The 24,272-nt window shown below is 42.4% G+C and overlaps 1 protein-coding gene across 1 annotated transcript; it reads right to left on the bottom strand.

The window, feature by feature from the left end:
- Positions 1-595: 595 nt before the first annotated feature.
- LOC310770686 (Golgi phosphoprotein 3-like) lies at positions 596-21,905 on the bottom strand (the record flags this gene model as incomplete). The annotated part of the gene is made up of 5 exons (XM_083663420.1): positions 596-2,165; positions 9,613-9,727; positions 19,747-19,807; positions 19,910-20,145; positions 21,897-21,905. The coding sequence occupies 5 exons, from the start codon at positions 21,903-21,905 to the stop codon at positions 1,741-1,743; spliced, it is 846 nt and encodes a 281-aa protein (XP_083519546.1). The 3' UTR covers positions 596-1,740.
- Between the last annotated feature and the right edge of the window lie 2,367 nt (positions 21,906-24,272).

Here is a 24,272-nt window from a genome sequence, read left to right as displayed (position 1 = left end):
TTGTCTCCAAGACGAAACACCGTCTCCAAGAAACGTCACAGTCACAGAAAATGCCTGGAGAGCAGATTAAAAAAGCCCATAAACTGTCTTAAGAGCAGCTTTCATAAACAGAAGAGAAAAAATAAAGGAAATCTTCAATCGCGTTTGGAAGAAGAAATTGTTTGAAGAACTGTCAGGAAAATGCATTAATGTCATTCCTAGATATCTATGGTCTGTACATGGTGTTGTACATGTACACCATGTTATATTTTGAGGTGAGTTAGCTAGTTAGCTGGTACACTTTAGCATACTGTACATACTTTGAAGAATCATTGGGGGGGAAATGTGACCAATAGGAAAGAAAGAACAAAAATCAACATCAAAAATCAACATCTTGGCCTCTCCCTTCTCCATCATCAAAAACATTGTGATCAAAGCTCCAAGAGTTCCTGTTTTTCTTTTAGCCAGAAAGGCATCGACGATCTGGTACAAAGAGGAGCGAGAGGGAGAAACAAGAAGAGATATCTACAAAGAAAAGAGAGAGTCAACAGAGAGGGACAAACTGTATGTTGAGCTGCCCACTGCCAATCCTAAGGCAGGGCTCCACTCAGTCAGTCAGGTCACTGTGTTGAGGCCAGTAGTCTCATAGCCAAAGTCACGTCCACTTCCGGGTTAGGCATACGAACCAAGAGATTTCATCCGCCATTTATTTTCCCATAGATATTTTGTAAAATGCTCATAAAAATAGTTTTACTCCATCAAACCAAGCAATTCAGCTATGTTCAGAATCAGGAGAGAGAGACCATAGAACAGTGATACTCAACTTGTGGCCCGCGATAGGGTGTAGAGTGGCCCCCCAACCATTTTCTAATTCACAATGAAAATTAATGTTAAATAAAGTTTGACTGAGCTCCAGCTAAATTGTCAAATATTGCCGCCTGCTTGCCGCCCGGCATTTAACTTAAGTATAACTGTCCTGTGTGCACAAAGTCGGAGATGTTTGGTTAATTTTCTTTTTGGAGAGATCCTTTATTGATTTGTTTGGGGCAAGGGTTTACTCTGAACAGATTTGAGAACTGAAATGAAGTGAACAAATTGAATTTCTAACTTTTGTTTATCGGTATTATTTATTTAAAAACAAAACACTATTTTTGGTGAAAAACATCTACCGGTAGTTTGTTTGATTATTTGGCCTTGCCTGTAAATTATATTTTTCTTTTGTGTGAATGGTTTTCACATTGGATTTATATTGAACGGTGTTTGCATTATCACTCTGATTATTGCTTTGATTGTCAGACAAAACTCCAGCTGGCACCCAAGAAACCTAGAATCCGCTACAGAAAAAAAGAAAAATTATTAATAATGTTTGTTTATTAACCGACCACACTGAGGAAACATGTATGTGTTGTACTGCTCCTTACTGAGGTAAATTAAATATTTAAAAGGACTTTTTGAGTGCTGGCTTTTTCTTCCTATTGTTTATTAACCGGCCCCTGCCCTCCTGTCACTTTGCAAAAGCGCCCACCGGGCAAAGCAAGTTGAGTATCCCTGCCATAGAACATTTCACTCGGACCAAAACAAACAAAAAAGTAAAACTATTTCCATAAGCATTTTACAAAACGTCTTTGGGACATAAAATGGTGGATGAATCTCTTGGTTCATATGCCTAACCCGGAAGGGGGTGTCGACTTTGGCTCTCTAGTCCTACCTCAACGTGCACTGAGACTTGAACACCACCAGGAAGAGCTGTTTTGGTCTGTCTCACTTGGTGAAGGCAGCCACCACAGCCCACAGCAGCTGGTTGGTGTTGGGCTTGAGGCTCTCTGCCTCTGGCTCAAGCTCCAGCAGCGTGCGCACTCTCTTCATGGCCAGCTCATACTGCTCGTCCAGCAGGGGGCAGAAGGCGTTCTCCAGGACATCAGAGGAGTGAGCGAGGAAGAGTAGAGCGAGCAGACGCTGGTCCATGCGGGCAGGGTCATTCACCCAGCGCTCCAGTACGGCCTCTTGGACCTTCTTGACAAGCCTCTGCTTGATGGAGCTGTTGGTCAGAGGGTGGGTGGTCATGTCAAACAGCAGGAAGTTCTGCTTCTCTGTGGTCAGGACTCCTTTCTCCACCAGGTTCTTGGCCAGACGCTCACGCACGTTCCTCAGCTGGTAGTGGAGCTTCAGCGGGTTCCATGTCTCTCCTAGAGATGGACCACAAACACAGCAAGACTGTTAACACTAGTGCTGGGATAGCAGTTTTCCCCCATCAAACTTTTAAAGGAGAATTTCAGTATTTTTCAACCTGGACCATATAATTATTATTATTATGTGTTATGTTTAACTAACTAATCAGAGTAGGGGTGGGCGATATGACCAAAATCTCATATCCCGATATAGGTCATTTCATATCCCGATAACGATATATATCACGATATAGCATATTTTTTGTAAATTCAATTGATAGTTTATAAAAAATTACCACATGGCCATTTATTTATGTAGCAGTTAAACCAGTTAAAATTTTGTCAGTCAAATCCCACAAATGATACATGCATTCAGAATACAGATATGCATGGCTAATATTGGCTATTCTTTACAACCCAAACAAATGTATAATGAGTTGCAGGGCAGTAGAATGAAACACAAACTGAACCACACCACCAGCTCAATTTTCAAAGATTACATTAGAGCTGTCCAAAGAGTCAGTGACTGAAAGTCACGACTGGTGAGCACTCTCAAAAGTTTCAAAAAATTACGGTGCAAGGCGCAAACAATAAACAGAAGGACAAAAAGCCAGCACTCAAAATAAATCCTTTTGGGTTTTTTTTAATACCTTCAAGCAGCAGCAGTGACAATGGACGTTTCGGCGTAAGCCTTCCTCAGCAGAATAAGTTATTTATAGTTTAGTCCAGTTCTCTCAGCTTGTTTATAAAGGTGCTGACAGGGTTCTGCGCAGCCTCGACTTGGAGCCTTGCAGTCGAACGTAACTCAGCACGTTGGCTGTGGTACACCTCTAAAACACTAGGTGGCTTGTGGTTCACTCATGTCCATTACATATGATGCTATCGTGTTGTTTACCAAGAACTTGCAATCATGTCGGTGGAGGGACATTTTATTGTCCCTCCATTTCAAAACTAATTCCGGTGAGCCTGCAGAAGGCTTTGCTAGATGAGGGACAAGCACTGTTAAATGAGGAAATTGCATTTCCTCATTCCTCACAACAAGTATGTCCAATCACAGCTCTCGTGCTGGTCACGTCACGTCCGCATTGACGCCGCGGAGTCACATTTTCGAGCAGCTGTACGCACCCTCCGCCGAGCTGCGGCGACACCATCAGCGCAGTCAGCGCCGGCGATTTCGTGTGAGCATAAAACCAGTTTAAAGGAACAAAAATGCTCCACTTCGTGATTTCCCGGTTATCCAACACAACTCTCACCCAAGGAAGCTAAAGCTAACTAGCTAGCTTTAGCAAGCTAGACGTTTGGTTTTCGGCTCCTCAATGGATTTCCTTGGGAGGACGAGAGATGTTTTGCCAAAAAATATGGATGAAACATGGACTTAACACAGCGCAAATGCCTGGGTAGACTAGGCGGACGGCAGTGCCAGACGTGGAAGCTTGATGAGTCGACGGTGGGTCTGACTACGTGAGACTAGAGTGGAGCTAACTTTTCCCTGCTCTTTCTACTCACCGGCTGATTTGTGTCACTCATAATCATTGTTGACAAGAGTCTGGTGCGTGTGTGAAAACAGAATGACGAAAGCACAGCGTCGTCCAAATGACGGACAATATTGCGATAAAGTGTGATTTGCAACACAACGATATACACGATGATAGAGCATCATATGAAACGAAATACATTTTCTATCATGAAAACGATATCTATCGTCATATCGCCCAGCCCTAAACCAGAGCAGACATTTTTTAAATTGATGCAGTATTGAGCGAGATCCAGCTGCACAACAGGCTGGAACAGATGCAGACGGAGCATCAGGCTAATATTATTATATCATACAGAGAGAAATGGAAGCGCCTCTATTGACCTCCATCTGCCTGACCTGAGTCTCATGGGACTGTGTGTGGGACCTGAGTCTCATGGGACTGTCACAGCAAAGGAAGAATCTGGAGCACACGGGTCACTGGTGAGAAGGTTTCTTTTAACACATTCACTGCCAGCCTTTTTTTTTTTACTGTAGGTAGCTTTTGCCAGAGGGTTTTTTTGAGGATTCTGGCTCATTTTACAAGAGCCAAGGATAATTTTCTGCTTGGAGTTTGTCAACACAAAGTTCACAAAAGTACTAATAGAATGTGTGCTTTCTCTGTCTAAAAGAGTTAGTTTGTAGAGTTAGTAGTTATGTAGATATTAGCCGTTGAGTACAGCATGGTTTCAGCGTCTGAGACAAAAAGCTGAGATAATCGCAGTTTTGTGAAATTCAATATCAAACAGTCACTTTAACCATTTATTTTTGGCATCAGTGAGACATCAGACATAAACAATATAGTTCTGAACAGTAATTTCCTCCATAGCAGCACCCGCACCCCCTCTCCTTACAACTCCTCCCTCCGTGGGCGTGTCTCCGTGTTTGTCAGTCACAAGCCAGAGTCTTTCCTGCCTGTCTGAGCAGTGAGCAGCAGCCTCTCTCTGGCGGTCCCTCGTCGGCGAGCATGGATGTGGCTTAATCCGTTCTTGGATTTTCGGTTGAGAGCTTTGACGAAGCCTTGTGTGACTCTAGGCTTATGCTGCGCGCTTCAAAGTGTGCTTTCCACCCAGTCCACCTGTGGAAGCCCCCGGCGCACGGGTGCGCCCGTGTGAAAGGTTTTCGCCTACAGTATGAGAATGAGGCTCGTTCGCTTCTGGGTCCTCGGTTGAGCTCAGCTGGAATGCGTGCGTTTCTGGCCAAACAACACTCAATAGTCTGAGCACCGTCGCCACTCAGTGGGTCGGCGGAATGGATTGCACACGCCCGGCGGCTCTAACAGTATAATAGAAGATGCAAAAGGGCCAGATCAAGGATCCACCGTCAAAAAAAAAAAAACGATTTTTTTGACGTATCCATACGTCGCTGGCAGTTAACGGTTGGATTCTGCTTGACGTATGCATACGTCGCTGGCAGTTAACGTGTTAATAGGTTAAGTGCACCAACGTTTCGACGCAACGCGTCTTCATCAGGGTCAAACAGGAATGACAGAATGACAGCAGTTTAAATATACCTCCCCAATACACAAGGCAGTTTGCAATTGGTTAGACGGGATGGGGGGTGGTCAATTAATAAGCCAATCCTGTGACAGCACTTGGTCAGGGGGGTTGGGGTGGGGTGGGAGGGAGGGAGGGGGAAAGGGGAGGGGGGGGGGGGGTAGAGGATCAATGCATAAAATAAGCATATAATTACATATTTTAGAAACATAGGAACACAATACAGATATCAATACATTTAGAGGAAGCAGGAGAGGCTGAGCTCATCATTAAGTCCATTAGGCTCCACCGTATTCAGTGTGTGAATCCAGAAGGCTTCACGCCTCAACAGTTTTGTGACAATATCGAAACCTGGATATTTTTTACCAGTCCGGGGGTGAAGGAAATGTTTTGTGTCCGATCAGTTTGAGCAATGAGTACAGTGGCCACATCTGTAGAAAACCGAGGGAGGGGGTTGTAGCCAGGTGAGAGTAGAGGGGGGTGGAGTCATGGTGCTGTGTACTAACCTGTCTCTCAGTGATCGGGCTCGCCTGAAGGCGATTCGGGGGGGATCAGTACAGAGGGACTTCATGATTTGGTCCGACTGAAGAATGTGCCAGTGTTTCATCATGATCTGTTTGATGGCTCCGCTGATGGGAGAGAACTCGGTGGCAAAGCAGAGGCGTGGCTGTACGGGTGTAATACAGACAGTTTTGTTGAGGAGGCGGGTTCTCGGGGTGCGCACAGCTCTTTCATAGGCTGCCGCGATGTCAGTCTTGGCATACCCTCTGTCCGAGAAGCGCTGCTTCATCTCCCCGGCCTTAATATTTGTCACAAAACTGTTGAGGCGTGAAGCCTTCTGGATTCACACACTGAATACGGTGGAGCCTAATGGACTTAATGATGAGCTCAGCCTCTCCTGCTTCCTCTAAATGTATTGATATCTGTATTGTGTTCCTATGTTTCTAAAATATGTAATTATATGCTTATTTTATGCATACAATTACATATTTATAGAGAATCAGAGAAAACTGAATTTTCAGTCACTGGCCGTCCAGGTGATGTGAAAAGGATGTTCACTTTTTCATAAAAGCATGAAACTTTAGTTTCATGCCTTCGCTTGTTTCACAACTTGTCTGCTCCAAAGCGCTAATCCAACCATCGGAGATACTGTCTAAAGGTAGGCTTTAGATGTTAGCTTAGCGTCACCTAATATCACCATGCATCATAATATCACCTAAAAATTTATTTTCGCTTGTTTCACAAGCGAAAATAATTTTGTTCGGGGCCGTTAATGAAATCGCCGGGCTGGGCGCAGTGTTTGTGATGTGGGAGATCCGAGCTGTCAAAAGGGAATAAAAGACTCGCTCCTGGCCAATCCCGGCGCTTGACTGCTGCGTAGGCGGGCCACATGGCTCCCTTTCTGAAAATGTTCAGAGCCCTAAATTGTACAAGTTCACCAAGTTTCATGCTTTGATGAAAAAGTGAACATCATTTTCACATCACCTGGACGGCCAGTGACTGAAAATTCAGTTTTCTCTGATTTGAGGTATAGTGCAGAATTTCAGCCAAAGGAAGTGTAATTTCTGAGGTAGGAACTTCATCTTGGGCTCAAATTGAAGCTTATGAACTTTGGCAGTTTTCTAAATACAAGTGAGGAAGTGATATTCACCATAAAGTGCTGGAAAATAATCATTTTTTAGGAGAATTTGTGAAACGGACAGCATTTTTTTTGTATTTTTGTGGGCGAAATCTTAAAATAGAATTGCAGCAAGCCCCAGAATCTTATTTTGTCACTTCCCTCGATACTTCCCCCTATGTTCCAGCATACTTACTGCAAAATGTCATGCATGCATGACTTTTTATGCCAGGGATGGGCAACTTTGATGATAGAGAGGGCCACAAAAACAATCCTCGCTACCAGAGGGCCAGATTGTGACCGTGCACTTCCACCAGTAGCCTACTGTAACACCATCACTCCCAATTATAGCTAATAATTTGATGAAAAGAACTGGTAATCAAAGTTTATTATAGCAACATTTATATTTTTCATATTCAAATTTAGTAATTCTTCCATTCAGATGACACCAGAAACTTTGATCTAGCTTTAAAACAGCCCACTACAGCAATTTGATGGGGTACATCACCCAAATATGTCATATTAATCAGATACGCAATGTTGCATGTGCAATGTGCATCCAATGTGAATGTCATATATAAATATACAGTATATATATATATATTAGGGCTGTCAGCGTTAACGCGTTAATGCGCGCCGATCATAACGCGTTTTTTTTTTTATCGCGTTAATCGCATGCCGCTATTTTGTCCCTTCCTCGCACCGTACTTGTAGTCAAGCCGTTCGGTTTCCTGTCTCCTGCTTGTGCAGGCAGGCATGGAAGAGAACGACAGCAATACGCTTTTAAATGGCTCGTTTTACTTCCCAAATGGCACAGTGGATAAGTCAAGAGCCGTAGTTTGCACCTTGTGTAAAACGGAATTAAAATATCACCGAAGTCCATCGAGTTTGAAGCGAGCGATCACCTAAAAGTAGCCAGCGGCCAGCTAGCTAGTGCGAGACTCGGAGTCTCGGATGCGCGGGTCCTCTAACCACTGGGAGGTCGGCTCCAATGGCATCACGCGATATACACGTTATCAATATACAGTTTCCAATACTGAGCCATTATTCACATGGAAGTGCCAAAGTTTCTAGCTCAGATACAGCCTTCTTCGGCTGTGTCATTTTGGGTTTCGACTGCTCCACAGCGACACCGCCGGAAGTATCGGTTCTGGAGCGTGTTTACAATTATTGTGCATTTATTTTCTATTCAAGATGCATTTTGTAGACATTTTGTGACCTCCTGACTACATTGCATTTCTATTGAATTGAAAATAAATCTAAAATTCAAGATCACAAAGTACATTTATTTGCATTCATTTGATTCCCAATCACGACACACTGGTAATAATTAGTAATATCTAATTAAAAATGCTTTGCAATGCAAAATAATAGCATTTTAAACATGCGATACAAAGATGCGATTAATCGCGATTAATTATAGTTAATCGCACGATTAATCGCGATTAATCACGATTAATCACGATTAACACGTTCACTGCCAATGACGAGTTGAGTGGTCCAAAAAAATCCAACGGTTGACTGCCAATGACGAGTTGAGTCATCAAAAAAAAAAAAAAAAAAAAAATTGACCTATATTCTCCTATAAAAATATTGGAGCCACCGAACGTGTACAACCCATTCCACCGACCCACTAAGTGGCGACAGTGCTCTCCAGACTAGAGGAAGGCAAGCAAAAAGCAGTGTGAGGAAGCCATTCTCATGAAAATGGATTGGCGAAAACGCTTTCGTTTTCGCGCTTGGGAGCTGGCGGTGGGGTTTTGCAAATTTGCATAATAGATTACGGGTGGAACACACTTTGAAACACGCAGCATAAATAAGACCAGAATCGCAAAAGCTTCATCAAAGCTCTCAACAGAAACCCCAAGAAACGAGCGAGCCCATCCAGACTTGCCCAGCGGCCGCCAGCAGACAGGAGCAGCAGCAAAGCAGTGAGCCTGGTGACGCGAGGTTACAGCAGCAGCAGAAACGAGCTTGTGACACGCCCGCTGCAGCCAAGAAGAACACACACGGAGGGAGGAGTTTGAAGGAGAGGGGTGTTTCCTGCTGTTATGGAGGAAATTACTGTTCAAAACTATTGTTTAGATGTCTGACGTCTTACTGATGCCAAAAATGAATGGTTAAAGTGACTGTTCTATCGAATTTCACAAAAAGCTATTTATCTCAGCTTAAATTTTCAGACGCTGAAACCATGCTGTATTCAAGTGCTAATGCCTACATAACTACTAACTCTACAAACTAACTCTTTTAGACAGAGAAAGCACACATTCTATTAGTAGTTCTTTTGAGATATTTTGTGTTCACAAAATCTTAGCAGAAAAGAATCCTCGGGTCTTGAAAGATGAGCCAGAATCCTCAAAAAAACCCTCTGGCAGAAGCTACCTACAGTAAAAAAAAAAACGGCTGGCAGTGAATGTGTTAAGAAAATGAATCGTTTGACAGCCCTAATATATATACACATACAGTATATATACTGTATATATATATACACATACATACATACACACAGTATATATATATACATATACATATATACTGTATATAGTGTGTGTGTGTGTGTGTGTGTGTGTGTGTGTGTGTGTATATATATATATATACACATATATATAGTGTGTGTAAATATATATATACACACAGTATATACCGGTATATATATATATATATATATATATATATATATATATATATATATATATATATACATACATACATATATATATATGAATTGTGAATTGGCCCATTAATTAGTTTTTGTAAGATGTGCATTGATGCAAAACTGTCCAAATAATTGTTTAATGTGATACTACTGCAGAAGGCCACTGAAGGAGCTTGACTCACCACTGAGCAGTTCGATCCAGCTCTGCACAGTCTCTGGTGGTTGGGTGTCTTTGATGTGTTTCAGGGCTTCGTCCAGGAGCACATCGCCTGTCGGTGCATCAGACTTACAGATCACCTGGATATGAAATATGACCACAGGCAATTACAACTACAGCAGTCGAGATCTAGTCCCTCATATGACAATGACAGATGTTGAAATCGGATAACAATACAGATGCAGTGAGGGTTACGGCCGGGACACACATCTTGCGTCTACCTACCTAGTGCGTGTGCGTGGCGTGGGGGCTGCTGCTGGCACGCCCGCGGCATCCATACAGGCAGCGTGGCTGCTGCGTTGCAGCTGCTGCGTTGCTGTCTGTCTGCCAACTCTCTTCCTATAGAGTTTACCTTTTATTAAATTTGCTATAGGCTAAACAATACAATGATGATTTTAACTGAAGATCGCTTGGGCTCACTTCATAATCGAGGCAGTATTGATTTGTGTGTGTGTGTGTGTGTGTGGGGAGGGGAGGGGAGGAACGAAGCCACGTTGTAGCCTATGTACTGTATGTGGTTTTCAGAGGGCAGGAGAACTGCAGCTGTGACCTCCTCCTCCTGTCTCAAATCAAAACGAGCCTTGTTTGGCTGTGGCTGCCCCTGTAAAATATAATTTTAATGTCTATTTGTGTAGAGACACGCTAGAGACACGCGCGCGGTAAGCAGAAAAAATAGGCGTCGCTTCTATTCTCTAGATGACGCGCGTCTCACGCCTCGCAAGACATGCGCCTGAGATGCGCGTCTCATGCCGGTGGTGTGGCTGCTGTAACCTGTTAACATGGGCGCCGAAATGAAAATCAACAGGTAACGCCACGCAGACGCACAGCAGACGCAAGATGTGTGTACCGGGCCGTTACGTTTAGAATTTCGTTTTTTTAGAATTACATTTTTTTTTACAACCTGGACCTTATTTCCAGCTTTAAATATTATTTTTAAGTCACCCTGAGAAGTTCGGTTTTATTAGCATCAGCAGAAACGATAATCAGTTTTGATTGCCAGCTACAAACGAGAAATACGGGGCATGTGAAATGCTTATATTTACGTACTATAAATAGCTTATTTTCCGACACAGCGGATCATATCCTTATTATATCATCCCGACAACAAGAAAATTAATTATGTATTACCTTGGCACAGTGTGTTCATCCTGGCTCTGCTGTCCATAGCAGCTCCTGATTTGGGTCGGTCCGGAATAGCGTCATGGATTACAATCTGAGCCCCCCCTCAGATTGTAATCCATGACGCTATTCCGGACCGACTCAAATAAATACGTGCAGCCATCGAATTCAAATAAATCATCCATAATCTTGAAATCAGATAAATATCTGCTAGGCTAGGCTAACTAAGAACATAACAAACTGGCCGCAAGTCAACTATAACCTGCCAGATGTGCTTCTTCTTCTGTAACTACACACAGAAAGGCCCTTTTGACGACCCCACCCGGGCGGTGGGCACTCGAGGACATGCGGACGGGCACGCATTCCTTAAGCGTTCACATCGTCCCAGGAGGGAATCGAACCCACGACCTTCGAGCTGTGAGGCGATAGTGCTTACCACTGCACTACCGTACCTCCCTCGTCATTATTTTCTGAAGGAGGTTAGAGGGCCCGAACCTGTAATTCTCTCAAGATTGATCCACACTTTTATAGAAGCTTATAACGGGGAAGATACAAGAAGAATTATCGGTAAACTGTATAGCGCCATTACATCAATGAATAAAAACTCAACAGATTATGTGAGACAGCGCTGGGAAAAGGATTTGAGTGTGGAAGTACCGGAGGAGGTGTGGCTTCAGGCTTGGGAGGCTCATTGCTCTGTCACGAACTCACTGACCTGGAGAGACTTTGGCTGGAAGAGCCTGATTCACTTTTTTATAACACCAAAACAATTCTTTAGGGATCAGACTATGACGATATGGGTCGAAAACGGGAATAAAACTGTCTATTTACATGGATGAAAAGCATGCTGCCACGTGGCCCCCACGGAGCTCCATTCTAGGACTGGCTTGCACACTATTGATCTCAAAACAACGCCTAAGACGGAAAAAAACGCTGCGGAGAAGAACACTGGGTGAGTCGTCAGATAATAATTAATGTGAGGAGAGGGCTCCAGGTTAAAAAAAAATGAAATTCTCCTTTAAGACAAGCAAACCTGAATTTGATCAGTTTTTTTTATTTTTGCACGTATAGCCTATTCCTAGATTATCATTCAAGAATTTTATTTGGGCATTGCAAAACAGAGGTTTCTCATTCTTAATAGGCTAAAACAGCTGTATTTTAAGAAAGAACAATAAACAGTAGTGCAAACGGTATTTTGATATGGCCTACCGGTAATGCAACTTCGCATCTACTCATTACATTTTCTTTTAACAGTGCAAACAGCAACGTTACATATTCTTTTGAATAGAACAAACCTGGCAGTTTAAATCATTAGTGAAAAAACATTTTAGATTTCAGATTAAATCTTCTGAACACAACAAAATGGCATGTTACTACTATAGATTAGATACAATGTAAATAGCTTACTCAATGTGCTGTCGTCAGAGTTTAGTTGAATCTAGTAATGCTGACATCGCTTCTCATTAGTCGTGACTCACAACAATCAATGAGAAGCGCATTCTAGGGTAGTTGGACGTAACATGACACCACACAGGCTGAGGGGCAGAGCAGCTCCAGCAGCTACAGAGTTTCTCACTCAATACAAATAGCCCGTCACTCTTTGCACTGCATTGTTTCTCCAATACGGGACAAAGCGCGTCCCGTATCAGTTCAATACGGAACACGTTTTTTGTTTACAAATACGGGACAATTCCGTATTTTAAGGGACGGTTGGCAACCCTAGCTGCAGCTGAATAGTGATCACCATGAAGCGATTGTCTCCCAAAAAGTGATTCTTTCTCCACATTTCTTGTGACTAACGTTATGGGAAACGACAGTGTAGTCAGTAAACTAGTGCAACGTTTTGAATGAGTTTTATCGGGCGTGCGCTATGAAGAAGCGTGCTTCTCATTCGGGAGAATATCTCCAGCCACCATTTTCGGGAAGAGCTGGAAAACTTCCGGTTAAAACTTTCAAAATAATGTTACTTAAACAAAAGTAAATAGCTTATTGATGCACGTTGGAAGAGAAAAGGTATTTCAACGAATGAAGCAGCATCCTTGTATCAAAATACTCGTTGTGATGTTATATGGTGTGAAACTGTGGCTGTAACGCATTACTCAAAATAAATAAGGTTACAATAAGCATTTTATTTTGAAAGCAACAAAGCGGATGATGTACTTGTACATTCTGGCTGACTTGACGCCCGGCCGTGCAGTTGCTGCTGGTTGCTGCCAGATCCACATGACGATGCGTGCGTAGATCTTCTAGACAATTTTTAAAGGGGTGGGGAGTAGGGCTGGGTATCGAGTTTCGATACTTACTTGGCACCGAAATGGAAACATCGATACTAAGGGGTATCGAAGCCTCCCTTGTCAATCGATACCAATTTTCGATACCAAAACAAAACAGCGTCATTGAGCCTATAAGCATGCGACATGCTTGCACGCGCGCTCTAATACGGCTGGTGATTGGCTGTCATGTAGAGGCATGCAGGAAACGTTACGCCCACTTTAGCCGGTGTGTTTGTTGTGCCAGGCGTGCGGTGCGGATATATTATACAAGAAGTTAGCCACTCAAGCTACTCCTATTGTCCATACTATCAACAGGAAAGACAGATCCTCAACAACAGATTGGAGAGCAATAGTATCAAGCTGGATTTAAAAGCAATATTGCAGTTGAATTCAGGGAATGTGGGATATAGGGATATATTTTCATTTCTAGAAGAAACTGGACTAAGTAAAAGAATATAGTCAGGATAGTGTAGTGTTTTAGGAAACCATTCTGATCCACACTCCATTTCAGAAGGTGGCGGTAATGCACCATAAGTTGTTTGCCAACCGCCATAAAACACTAGAAGAAGAAGAAGAAGCTACTCCTATCCTGGAGTACCATATGGCGAAGATGATGAAAAGCAGGAAAAGAAACAGAAACAACACGGACTGGTTTCCACAGATAAGAGAAATAATTGAGAGGTGGGTCAGCTTACCGCAAGTTAGCGGTTATCAGATCCCTCAGTCTGACAAACCATGCATCTGGCTGTGAGTTGTAGCTAGCAGATCGTTTAATTAATTGCCGCCGTAACGTTATGCGCAAGCGGGCATTGTGTATTTTTAGCAACTCGTTAACAAACGCTGATGTCATGATAGTTTGTTGAATGTAAATGCGATTCATTTATATTGATTGGCTAGTCAGTGAATGCATGAAGTGGAGCTGTCTCGTCAGATTTGACAAGAATGACGTTCTGTTGCAGCAGTGAGCATTAAACACTGATCTGCAACACTAGCGTTAATGTTTAATTAATTAGCGTTAACGTTATGTGCAAACGTTATCGCCCATTATGTATTTTTAGCAACTCGTTAACAAACGCTGATGTCATGATAGTTTGTTGAATATAAATGGGATTCACTTTGTGCCATTGGCTATATTGATAGGCTAGTCAATGCTCAACTAGTCTTCCATGCATGAAGTGGAGCCATCTCATCAGTTTGGACAAGAATAGAGTTCTGTTGCATCAGTGAGCATTAAACCCTGATTTGCAACTCTCTGTTTTGCACTGAAAACTATTCCACTGATTTATTTGTTTTACATTTCTTTCCTTTGTAGTACTTCCAATATTTTTTGTAGGGACGGCAATACGTTTAGAGAACTTAAAGTTATGTTAAATACAGTAGGTTTTATTTTTTTCTGCTGTAAAACTTAAGATGGGGGGAAAACTAAAGATTTGTAAAATAATTTCAATGTGTAATGCAGTTTTATTTTTGTTAAAATTGATTTTTCTAAAAATTGGTATCGAAAAAAGTATCGTTCAGGAACCGGTATCGAAATCCAAGTATCGAAATGGTATCGATATCGAAAAATTTTGAACGATACCCAGCCCGGGGGCGAGTACCCGAACAGCAGAAACGTTACTCGAGCTTCAGCACGTGTCACGCTTGGAATAGGCGCATTACTGCTGTGGCTGTAACGCATTACTCAAAATAAATAAGGTTACGTTACAATAAGCGTTTTATTTTGAAAGCAACAAAGCGGATGACGTACTTGTACATTCTGGCTGACTTGACGCCCGTGCAGTTCATGCTTCCAGATCCACATGATGATGCGTGCGTAGATCTTCTAGACCATTTTTAAAGGGGTGGGGAGTGGGGCGAGTACCCGAAGAGCAGAAACGTTACTCGAGTACTGACGTTATGAACGAGTGCTCGAGTACCCGAGTACTCGCGCCCATCCCTAATGTATGTATGTATGTATGTATGTATGTATGTATGTACAGTATGTATGTATGTATGTATCTATCTATCTATCTATCTATCTATCTATCTATCTATCTAAGGCCCTGTTTACACGGCAACGCTCCCTGCATAAAATTGCAAACTTTTTTAGTGCATTCCTTTTACACGGTGATGGCGTTCTTGGGGCATGAAAACGCAAAAAAATGAAAACAGGTCCCAGAGTGGAATTCTTGATAACGCTGCCCCTCTGTTGCTGTGTAAAGTGGAGAAATGCAATTCAAGTGATGACACAGCCGCCCTTCAACATGGAAGACAATGGTAGGCAATATGAGCATTGAACTAGCCCAATACTATACAGGCTTATGGCACAGGCACAATGAGTCGCATTGACATTCAACAAACGTGATAACGATTTGCTAAAAACACATACGGTAATCTGAGTTAAGTGCCCGCTACTAACGTTGCACATAGCCTATTAATCACTGTCTCCCGCATTGAATAATTGAAACTCAATTGTGCCCCAATGAAAACTGGTCTTTTTTATGTTGCTTCACTGGGGTTTTATTCTGTAATCCAATCTGGAGCAGTTTATTACCATTGGTGACTTCTGTGTCACTCTATCATTAAATTAATTAAAAGTTTAATCCTACAAAGTTAAATCAAGCCCGTTAGAAATAGACAGAATAGAAGAAGCTAAGCATTTTTATCTTCAAATTAAAATTATATAACCATAATTATAACTGGGTCAATAAAAATCAGGGCTACGTCTTAAAATTGACTTTTAGTTGCTAGGCATGGGTCGATTTCCGGTTTTACCGGTTCGGTTCGGTATACGAGCCCAAACCGGTTTGATCACGTGCAAACCGAAAAAACCTAAAAAAAAAAAAAAAAAAATTTTAGTTTTTTTTTTTAGTTTTTTTGCCAGTCCATTCTGATTGCACTATTGTTCGTATTAGCCTCTTCTCAAGTTGCACTAGTAGGCAAAAGTCTTATTTTGTTTATTATGTTGATGTTTGAAGAAAAGTTAAGCTGAATAGTTATGAGAAATAAAAACAGTGTGTTGTTACAGTTAAAAGGTTCTGCTTATTTGTATTCAGTGTTCGTGCTGGTTGGCAGCATACCAGCTTAGAGGTGCATTATCGCCACCAACTGCAGCCGCTTTGATACGTTTTTTGGGGGAATATCGAACCGGTTTCAAAATGTTCAAACCGACCCATGCCTAGGCCCTATATTGTGTGAATTTGTGAGTTTTGAAGTTTATAAGGCAGCTCAGCTGTAAGCCAATCCATTCTGATTGCACTGCTTGTGTTTTTATTAGCCTTTTTCTCAAGTTGCACTATAGGCAGAAGTCTTATTTCATTTATTATTTTGATGTTTAGAAGAAAAGTTGAGCTGAATAGTTATGAGAAATAAATACAGGGTGTGTTTGTTACACAGGTGTCCTGCTTCTTTTTATTCAGTATCATTGCTGGTTGACAATACCAGCTTAGAGGTGTATTATCGCTATCAGGTGGACTGAAGTTGCACTACAGACAGTTATGGGCCACACTCGGGAGCCCTGCTTGAATTTTTTTTTTTTTTTTTTTTAATTACAAAAAAAATCGGTATACCGGTTCGATCCGGTTTAGACAGCAATATCGAACCGGTTTTAAAATTTTCAAACCGACCCAGCCCTATTAGTTGCCTGTGTTGTCTTCTGTATATTTCGGATCACACACACAAAACGTTGCAACATGCATCAATAAGGCTATTAGTTTATTTAATGACCATTATTTTGTTTTAACCAGAAGCTTCAATGTTATTCTGACTCACTTGATGCTGCTCTGAGATTTCTGCGGCTTCAGTCTGCACGCAAATCGTTATCACAAACGCTGTGTATAAACATGAAATAAAAGGTGAGAACGCAACGCGAGTTTGCTGTTTTATGCAGACTGTTGTCGTCTAAACATGGCCTAAATTTTGCAGTGTAGGCTCTGTTCTCTGTTTACATTTTTGTCCCACTGATGATGTCATAGTGACATCATTGATGATGTCATCATTGATGTCATAAATCACTGATGATGTCATCAGTGATGTCATAAGATGGAAGTTGTGACATCATCAGTGATGTCATTCATCAGTGATGTCATAAGAGCATGTGATCATCAGGGATGTCATAAGAGCATGTGAGCCCATGTGGCCGAGCTGCGTATGTCAGCTGCATGGCTAGCTCGACGAGCTGCAGGGTGGGCGAGGCTGATAGCGACTAGGAATCGAGCACTTGTGGCGCGTGAGATGGCTAGTTATATAAAAGGGAGCAAGTGGACTGTGTTTTTGTCCCGCTGATGATGTCACAATGTCTATGACATCATCGGTGATGTCATCAGTGACATCATTGTTGACCATCAAGTTGACATCACTGATGATGTCATACGCACTGATGATGTCATAGGCATGGTGAAATCAACAGTGATGTAATAGGGATTGTGACATCATCAGTGACAGCGATGTCATCAGTGATGTGAAGTTGAGCAAATGTGTGTTGCACATGTCAATAGAGCAGGTGAGGCCAGGCAGCAGCCAAGCTGCGGGCGGGGCTGCGCAGCGGCTGAGCTGCGTGCACGCGAGCCCGCACAGCGGGCGAGCCTAGGGTTTTGGCCCTAGGCGATCTGTCAGTTCTGTTAAATTTAATGAAACAGAAGTGAAAACAATCCATCAAAATCCACAAATGAAAAATGGAAATAGAAGGCATTTATTTGTCTTTGAGCAGCACCTGTGACTGAGGAGGATTGGGATGTTTTCTGTATGTTTGCCTCAGTCTTCCACAAAGCTTCCCTGGCAGCATTTGCTTTGAGTTAAAGCCCATAGAAATAGCAGAGCCAGATGGCACCACAAAGCCAAACAGTTTATTTGAAGCCCGAGCTGAGAGCTCTGGATAGTAATTTAACTGTGGTCCCATGGTAGCCTGGTTCTGTGTCTATATCTGCCACAGTGAGCGCTCCATAGTTCAGCACAAAAATAAAGGCTCAACCAGATTCCTTCCTTCAGATAGGAGCCTTTATTTGTCAATGGGGCCCATAAACCTTTTCCTCCATTTCCCACTGATTAGCCATAATCTGAAACCTTGTCTTGACAAGCTAACTCAGCAAGCTTAGCTTCAGCAGTAGGGATGGGCATTTTAAGCTATTTAAATACTCGAGTACTCTCCTTATGAATGAGTAATCGGGTACTCGCTCGGGTCTGTGTGGAAACATAAACGGAACCAAAGTTTTCCTATGTTAACACGTTCACTGCCAATGACGTGTTTTTACGTCAAACAAAATCCAACGGTTCACTGCCAATGACGTGTTTTTACGTTTAAAAAAAATCATTTTTTTTTTTTTGACGGTGGGACGTCTCCTATACCAGAATTGGAGGTATTGAATGTGTATAATGTATTTTACCGACCCACTGAGTGGCGACATGTCTCTCCACAGTAGAAAGAGGCGAGCCAAAACTGGAGGGAAAAGCGCGAGGAAGCCGTTCTCATACAGTAAAATGGATGGCGAAAACGCTTTCACTTTCGCGCTGATTGCTGGCGGTGCGGGATTGCAAATTTGCATAATAGATTACGGGTGGAACACACTTTGAAACACGCAGCATAAATATGACCAGAATCGCAAAAGCTTCATCAAAGCTCTCAACCAAAACTCCAAGAAACGAGCGAGTCCATCCAGACTTCCTCAAAGAGCGGCCGCGCAGACAGGCACAGCAGCAGCAAAACAGAAACGAGCTTGTGACACGGCCGCTGCAGCCAAGAAGAACACACAAGGAGGGAGGAGTTGGAAGCAGAGGGGGGTTTCCTGCTGTTATGGAGGAAATTACTGTTCAAAACTATTGTTTAGATGTCTGACGTCTTACTGATGCCAAAAATGAATGGTTAAAGTGACTGTTCTATCGAATTTCACAAAAAGCCGTTTATCTCAGAATAATTTTTCTGACGCTGAAACCATGCTGTATTCAACTGCTAATGCTTACATAACTACTAACTCTACAAACTAACTCTTTTAGACAGAGAAAGCACACATTCTATTAGTTCTTTTGAGATATTGTGTGTTCACAAAATCTTAGCAGAAAAGAATCCTCGGGTCTTGAAAGATGAGCCAGAATCCTCAAAAAAACCCTCTGGCAGAACCTACCTACAGTAAAAAAAAAACGGCTGGCAGTGAATGTGTTAAGCAGTTAATTTCACATTAGCCTGTAAGAATATCTAGTATGAGAGCAGTGGTAGGGTTAGGGTATCCTATCTGCTGTGTATGGGGATGTTCACAACGTTAGCATTTTTGCATAGAAAAAACGCTGCTGCCCTGGAGCACTTTTTGTGAGGAGAAATACATGGAGGGGCCGTGGTAAGGATCAAGGATACTTTATTGTCATTCATCATGCCAAACATAATGAGCGAAATGTAGTACTCAGGTCTCAGTACTAAGTAACCTAAAAACTATAGCATAAAAAATATAACTATTAGGGATTAAGAATAAATACCTAAAACCAAAACAGCTCTATTAAGTTACATTAAAATAAATAAAATCTAAACTACAACCAGCTAAAACAACAATGGACAGCAATAATGGACAGCAATAAAAACATACTAAAAAAGACTAAAAACAACAACAACTAAAAGACTAAAGGGAAGTAAAAGACAGCAGCAATGGGGTAGCAGCATGATAAATCTCTCAAAAAGTGCATTATTTTAGAGTTAATCTGTTTAAAGTGCAGTAATCACAGGCAGAGTCGAACAACAGTCTGACAGCATCCAGGAGAAAGCTGTTCCTCAGCCTGGTGGTTTTTGCCCGGATGCTGCGCAGCCTCCTGGCCGAGGGGAGAGGGACAAACAGTTAATGTGCAGGGTGGGTGGAGTCTTGCATGATGCAGAGGGCTCTGTCTCTGCATCTGCTGCTATAGATGTCTGACAGGGGTGATAAGCTGCAGCCGATGGTCCTCTGAGAGGAGTTGACCACCCGCTGCAGCGCCTGCTTCTCTGCCACCGTGCAGCTGCTATACCACACGGTGATGCATGGTGTCAGTGTGCTCTCCACCACACACCTGTAGAAGGAGCTGAGGATGTTGGAGTTCAGCCCCGCCCTTTTCAGCTTCCTTAAGAAGTACAGCCACTGGTGAGCTTTTTTGATGATGCTTGTGGTGTTGTCCTGCCAGGTGAGTGTGCTGGAGATGTATATCCCTCATTTGTGTGTGTATCCCTTCAAGACCGCGAACCGCGTGACGTGGTTCGCAGTCTTATTTTCTTAATTTCCCCCCCCCCCCCCCCCGATTTTTTTATCCCATTTTTATCCCCCGTTTTAGTGCTCATTTGAATTACTCAATCCTGGTTGCTACTCCATCCTCTGCCGATCTGGGGAGAGCCGAGACTGATTCCATGCATCCTCCGAGACATGGGCAGTCAAGTCAGCCGCTTCTTTTCACCTGCCCGAGGAAGCTTCACCGGTAGGACATAGCACGTGGGAGGTTCACGCTATTCCAACCAGTTCCCTCTGAACAGGCGCCCTTAACGATCAGAGGAGGAACCATATAAGCAACAAGGATGTTGCATGTTTTTGTGAAGGGGGTTCCTATATGAAGGAGACCCCCGGGAGGCACGGGGAGAACATGCAAACTCCACACAGAAAGGCCATTTTGCCGACCCCACCCGGGTGGTGGGCACTCGACGACATGCGGACGGGCACGCATTCCTTCAGTGTTCACATCGGCCCAGGTGGGAATCGAACCCACGACCTTCGAGCTGTGAGGCGATAGTGCTTACCACTGCAACACCGTACCTCCTGTGGTTCACAGTCTTAAAGGGATGCATCAGGTATCAATGGGTTAAAAAAATACCTTTACAACCATGATGATGATTGCATCAGAGCACACCTTGGTGATTGGCGTACCCACCCACGGGCCGGCCAAGGAAGACTAGGCAACATCTGACATTCGTCTTTGTTTTTACTGTTTTTATCCGGCAATCAACACCTTGCCCAGGGGACTGCAGTTGAAAATTAGGTATCCAGCTAAAACTGGCACATTTGCAGCAATGTTGATTGATGTGCACTGTCCCTGTACAACTAAACTAATAAATAAAAAATAAATAAATAAATACTCCATAACCTTTGATTTAGATTTTGACATCTTTATTGATAATGAAAAACATGTATACATTAGATATACAGTCAGAAACACCATCATCAAAAGGATAAACACAATAAAGCTAGAAGCTTATTTCCTTTGCGGTCCTTGAGGTGTCAGTGTGGAATATGAACTGGTGAATGAATGTATGGGTGCGTGTGAGTGTGTAAGAATATAAGTGCATGTTTTAAAGTGCAGGTGTCAAAGACTATGGGGGTGTGTGTGTGTGTGTGTGTGTGTGTGTGTGTGTGTGTGTGTGTGTGTGTGTGTGTGTGTCCACCACGCTGGAGGAAGGAGAAACAAGGGAGACTAAAAATATGATACACAATAATAAAAGCAGTACAAAAGGCCTAATGAAAACAGTCAGTAAAAAAACCTAAAAAACAGGATCTGCTGCTCCTGATCCAGCTCTTTACAGAAGATTTAAAAGAGGAAAAAGATAAACTAGTCTTAATGTTTGTGGGCAGGCTGTTCCACAGCACAGCTGCTGTGTAGAGGAATGAGCTCTGCCCTATACACCGTTTACACCTGACTGGGACAAAGTCGGTGGCGTGACTGTGTACATCCCTGGCTTTGCACAGAAACAGCCGACAGACATTTGAGAGCCTGTACTTTTTTTTTACTTTTGTTTGCGTAGACATAATAATAATAATACATTTTATTTGTCATGTACTTTTCATTTAAGATAAATCTCAAAGTGCTGTTGAATCAGTAATTCTACTTTTACCAGTATTTTTTTACACAAGTAAGTGTAACTGTACTTCTACAATGAGTGTACCTTTCCCATCTGTGTTGTGTATAGATGGCCTGACACGCAGACACCAGGGGTTGTTGAAGTGCTTGCAGGTCCTGGCAGGATGGCAGGATGCCCATCACTCAGGACAATGCCCACAACCTCCTCCCACTGCTGCAGGACTGGCTCAGGGCTCAGACCACAAGACCTGACCAAGACTCCCACCACCGTCATGACAACAACCACTACAAGGTAACTGCTTCCCCCCTTTCTAAAATAGCAGACTCCCACCACCATCATGACAACTCATGCTCGTTAACGTGATCTCTCAGGAATGCCTTGAGGGAATTTCTTAAAATTTGCCTCTACTAACATTATTAAAAGATCATAAAGATAACTGTGTTTCTGGTAGTTTACTATCAATCTATGTTGCTAGGCTAGGGCTAGCCTGCCCTGGCTCTGCTGTTGTTGTGATCAGTTTTGGAGGAGCAGTCTGTTTACAACGGAGGCTGGCTGTGAATGAAACCACACATGCGCGAGCAGGAACTGCACAGAGGTCTGCCATTGGCTCTGAAATTTGCCCACCCCACAAAAGTTCATCCTATCCAAATGTGGAGTGGGCGGATTCGAAAGTCTCAAACCTGCCCGCCCCTTTTTGAAAAACTGACATGACCAATGGCTGAGCTGATACCTCTGATTTGGGTTGTTGAGTATCTCTTTATGCTAAAGTACTAAAGTATCTTTTTTTTTATACATGTCTTTATTATTATTATTATCATTTTCTTTTTTATTATTAGTATTTTTTATTATTATGATGATGATGATGATGATTATTATTATTATTATGTAATGTTTTAAAGCTTAAAACCTTAAATCTAAGTATTCCAAAGTATTCCTAATAGGTACCGGTACTTGAGTATTCTAATGGAATACATTACAAAATACATTTTAGGGCATGTATTCAGTGTTCTGTAGTGGAATATATATTTGAAAAGTAGCCTAACCCTCCCAACAATGAATGACACATAGGCTTGTATATGTTTTTTGTAAAGCCCAGTAAGTGCCATTATGTTTGAAATGTGCTACGTTAGATAAAGAAATAGCATTAGTTTCCCTGCCTCGCTACTCTTTTACATGAACAACCAGTAGCAATGATTGACTAACCCTAACCCTAACCAGTAGCAATGACTGACTAACCCTAACCAGTAGCAATGACTGGCCCTGGGTCTAAAGGCGTCCCACTTTTTGCCTTTATGTTGACAGACATGTTAGTGTTGAATTTAGCATTGGGGCCAGTTCTATTGAAGTGAATGGGCCAGGCATGTTAAGTCCCACTATAAACCATGACCGAATAGGGCATCAGTCAATATCACATACATGTTTTCTTTAATCTGGTGTAAGAAAAATCAATCAAAGGTGAAACGATACGGATATTATGGTTTATAGTCGGACTTAGCTCCCGGTTAGCAGTTAGAGGGTTGTTTTTGGAGTTAAAGACAGAATCCCTGGACGTTTCATTTGCTGCTGCCTGTGTAGGCCACGTCAGCAGAGCTAACGTTCGCTAGCCACAGCTAACGTGAATGCTAAACAAATCCACTGCATCCTTGCCAGGTTTGGTTTGAAGTAACACCAGCTCAGACTTTTCCCCAACTCTCAGAACCCTTGCCCCATCCATCCATCCATCCATCCATCTCCAATGTTTCTGTTAACTTTCTGTTAGCAACCGAAGAAAAACAAAAATAGGGTTGGCTAACTTCTTCTTTCACTTCCTGCGGGCGATATTTTTTTTCCCATGATGGCGAAGGCTAGGCGAAGCCATGACCCGCCCCCTCTCTGCCTCTGATTGGCTGACTGTAATCGGCTGCTCCCACCTTCTTTCCAGGCGAGCCAGAAGTATCTCAAACGAGCCTAAACATAGTTTCATTCAATGTCACGATGCAGCAGGGGGAAAAGTAGGCTACTTCCAAGCATGATTCCTATAGATATTAGTGTTTGCTGGACAGCTAACATTCATACATGACTGCAGTTAGTTGTTGCTGAGGCTATGGTCATCTAAGCATTTGTTCATAACGTGAGCAGCAGGTGCAAAACAATCATTAAATGAACAAGCATGAGATACTTCATTATATGGAACGTTACAATTGCAAACCCTATATCTGAGTTATTTAGGCCTACTTAGCCTATTGCACAGACATGTATTTGTTTCTTGTCATTCCAAATTCAATCACATTGTTGCTCTGATTAATATTTCAATTCAAATACATGTCACTCTTGTGTTAGAATGAGTAAATGGGCATTGACACTGTTTTTATATAACCCTTGATCAATTCTCATTAATATTTTATCTTTTCTTTTCTTTTTGTCTGTAGGCTACATACGTGCACTGCCAAGAGTAGCGGCAGCATTATAAACCAGAGATCA

Source organism: Poromitra crassiceps (assembly GCF_964638095.1).
Source record: "Poromitra crassiceps genome assembly, contig: HAP1_SCAFFOLD_171, whole genome shotgun sequence".
NCBI classification, from domain to species: domain Eukaryota; kingdom Metazoa; phylum Chordata; class Actinopteri; order Beryciformes; family Melamphaidae; genus Poromitra; species Poromitra crassiceps.
The sequence above is the reverse complement of the archived record's forward strand: the minus strand, read 5'-3'. Positions and strand labels throughout refer to the sequence as shown.